This window comes from Nerophis lumbriciformis, linkage group LG29 (genome assembly GCF_033978685.3).
Source record: "Nerophis lumbriciformis linkage group LG29, RoL_Nlum_v2.1, whole genome shotgun sequence".
NCBI lineage: Eukaryota > Metazoa > Chordata > Actinopteri > Syngnathiformes > Syngnathidae > Nerophis > Nerophis lumbriciformis.
Window position 1 is genome coordinate 6,357,501 of NC_084576.2, and position 2,500 is coordinate 6,360,000.

The following is a 2,500-nucleotide window of genomic DNA, read 5'->3' on the forward strand; positions in this document are numbered from 1 at the left end:
CGTGGTCTTTTACATCGCTAATTCCTCCGTGTCCGATCGAAAAATCTTGTCTGCACAAGGTGCAATTCGCGTAGTTTTCACCCTTTTTTTTTTTTTAAATTAATATTAGATATATAACAACGGGCGGATGGCGGGCGGGTGCAGTTCTGATCAAACGTTACATCGGGTGGATGGCGGATGGTTGACGACTTTCTGACGCGGTTGCGGATGAAATAAATTGCCTATCCGCGCATCTCTATTCTTCATCTATACGGGATTATGTGAGCATCCCGTCGGTCGGCATCCCAGCGAGCGTGGAAATTGTACAGTAAGTGTTTATTTTATCATGGTTAGTTTGCATGTTTAGCACCTAGCAATGCTGCTAATGCTGTAGTGTTTCAATAAAGCTACATCTGTTTAGCACTCGGCTTCTAAAACTTATTGCTCATCCTCTTTGTGTTCGGGCTCAAAAATATAAGGTTCTGGATCATCATTTTTCCCAAAGTAATCGTTGTTGGCTCTCACAAAGTCTGTTTAGCATTGTTGTTGATGGGGAAGGGATCTGTGGTTCCTTCTCTACTTCACGGATTATGTGACTTGCTTGTTCCTTAACTCTCAAAATGGCTCTGGAATCTCAGTGAGATTGATACTATTTTGATCATATCTATTTACTCGCAAACTTTGTCAGTCTTTGGTGTTATAAATCAGATATACATATATGATAATAGCTTCAATATCGAGGCAACTTGTGGCAGCTATTGCTCAAGATCCAGCAGGGATGCTACTGAGCAAGATTTAGGGGGTTGCATTGTTTCTAAAAAAAACATTTGGTAAGTTTTGTACTTCAACGCTACAAACACAGCAAAAGCAGAATCAAACAGAAGTTAGCCATGCTACCAGGAAGCAGTGATGGGCAGTAGCGCGCCACAAGTAGTGACGCTACGTAGCGTAACTACATTCCCCAGTAGCATGGCGCTAGCGTCGCCATTTTTTGAACCAATAGCGATTCCTCTAGCTTAGCTATTTTTACACCCACGCAGCGTAGGAGCGTTTTATTTTCAGAGTATTCAATGGCAGTCGTTTGCCATTTGAAAATAACATCACCTTAGATCTCTCTTTATTTAGCACTTGTCTAAGCGGAGTCAACTGGGACTGAACAACATCAAAAGCAAACTGTAAGAGCGCAAGGATTCGCATCAAACTGTTTTGCTCTAAACCTTTGGCACAGATTAGCATGACGCCGTCTTTAATGCCTCGGCGTGTGCACATGGCCGTACACAGAGCTAACGTTCTCTTTCCCTCGCCGCTAACGAGCAGCTTTGCATCTCGGTTAAACAGGCGGCGACTTTCCAAAGGCTGCAGAGAGCTCGTTAAAACATCAGCAGGATTTTTTTTAAAATTTTTTATTAACTGACTTTTTCGAGGCTTACCTTCCTGGACGTGTTGAGCAGCACGCAGCCCGAGTCGTCGCTTTCTGTGTGGAGACAGGACAAAAAGTGAAATGATTGTAACATTATTACCGCAAATATTCCACGTAATGTATTCAAAACTGCTCACAAATCCTCATTTGGAAGTTGTGTATATAAACACTGACACAAAATAATATCCATCCATCCATCCATCTTCTTCCGCTTATCCGAGGTCGGGTCGCGGGGGCAGCAGCTTAAGCAGGGAAGCCCAGACTTCCCTCTCCTCAGCCACTTCGTCCAGCTCCTCCCGGGGGATCCCGAGGCGTTCCCAGGCCAGCCGGGAGACATAGTCTTCCCAGCGTGTCCTGGGTCTTCCCCGTGGCCTCCTACCGGTCGGACGTGCCCGAAACACCTTCCTAGGGAGGCGTTCGGGTGGCATCCTGACCAGATGCCCGGACCACCTCATCTGGCTCCTCTCGATGTGGAGGAGCAGCGGCTTTACTTTGAGCTCCCCCCGAATGACAGAGCTTCTCACCCTATCTCTAAGGGAGAGCCCCGCCACTCGGCGGAGGAAACTCATTTCGGCCGCTTGTACCCGAGATCTTGTCCTTTCGGTCATGACCCAAAGCTCATGACCATAGGTGAGGATGGGAACGTAGATCGACCGGTAAATCGAGAGCTTTGCCTTCCGGCTCAGCTCCTTCTTCACCACAACGGATCGATACAGCGTCCGCATTACTGAAGACGCCGCACCGATCCGCCTGTCGATCTCACGATCCACTCTTCCCCCACTCGTGAACAAGACTCCGAGGTACTTGAACTCCTCCACTTGGGGCAAGATCTCCTCCCCAACCCGGAGATGGCACTCCACCCTTTTCCGGGCGAGAACCATGGACTCGGACTTGGAGGTGCTGATTCTCATCCCAGTCGCTTCACACTCAGCTGCGAACCGATCCAGTGAGAGCTGAAGATCCTGGCCAGATGAAGCCATCAGGACCACATCATCTGCAAAAAGCAGAGACCTAATCCTGCAGCCACCAAACCAGATCCCCTCAACGCCTTGACTGCGCCTAGAAATTCTGTCCATAAAAGTTATGAACAGAATCGGTGAC

At 47.9% G+C, this 2,500-nt stretch overlaps 1 protein-coding gene across 5 annotated transcripts in view; it reads right to left on the minus strand.

Moving 5' to 3' along the window:
* slc4a11 (solute carrier family 4 member 11) overlaps window positions 1–2,500 on the minus strand; it is a 409,353-nt gene that overhangs the window by 212,954 nt on the left and 193,899 nt on the right. For all 5 annotated transcript variants that reach the window (XM_061925140.2, XM_061925138.2, XM_061925141.2 and 2 more), the window contains exon 4: window positions 1,410–1,453. In XM_061925140.2, the coding sequence (XP_061781124.1) occupies window positions 1,410–1,453 (44 nt within the window). The remainder of the gene's footprint in view (window positions 1–1,409; window positions 1,454–2,500) is intronic.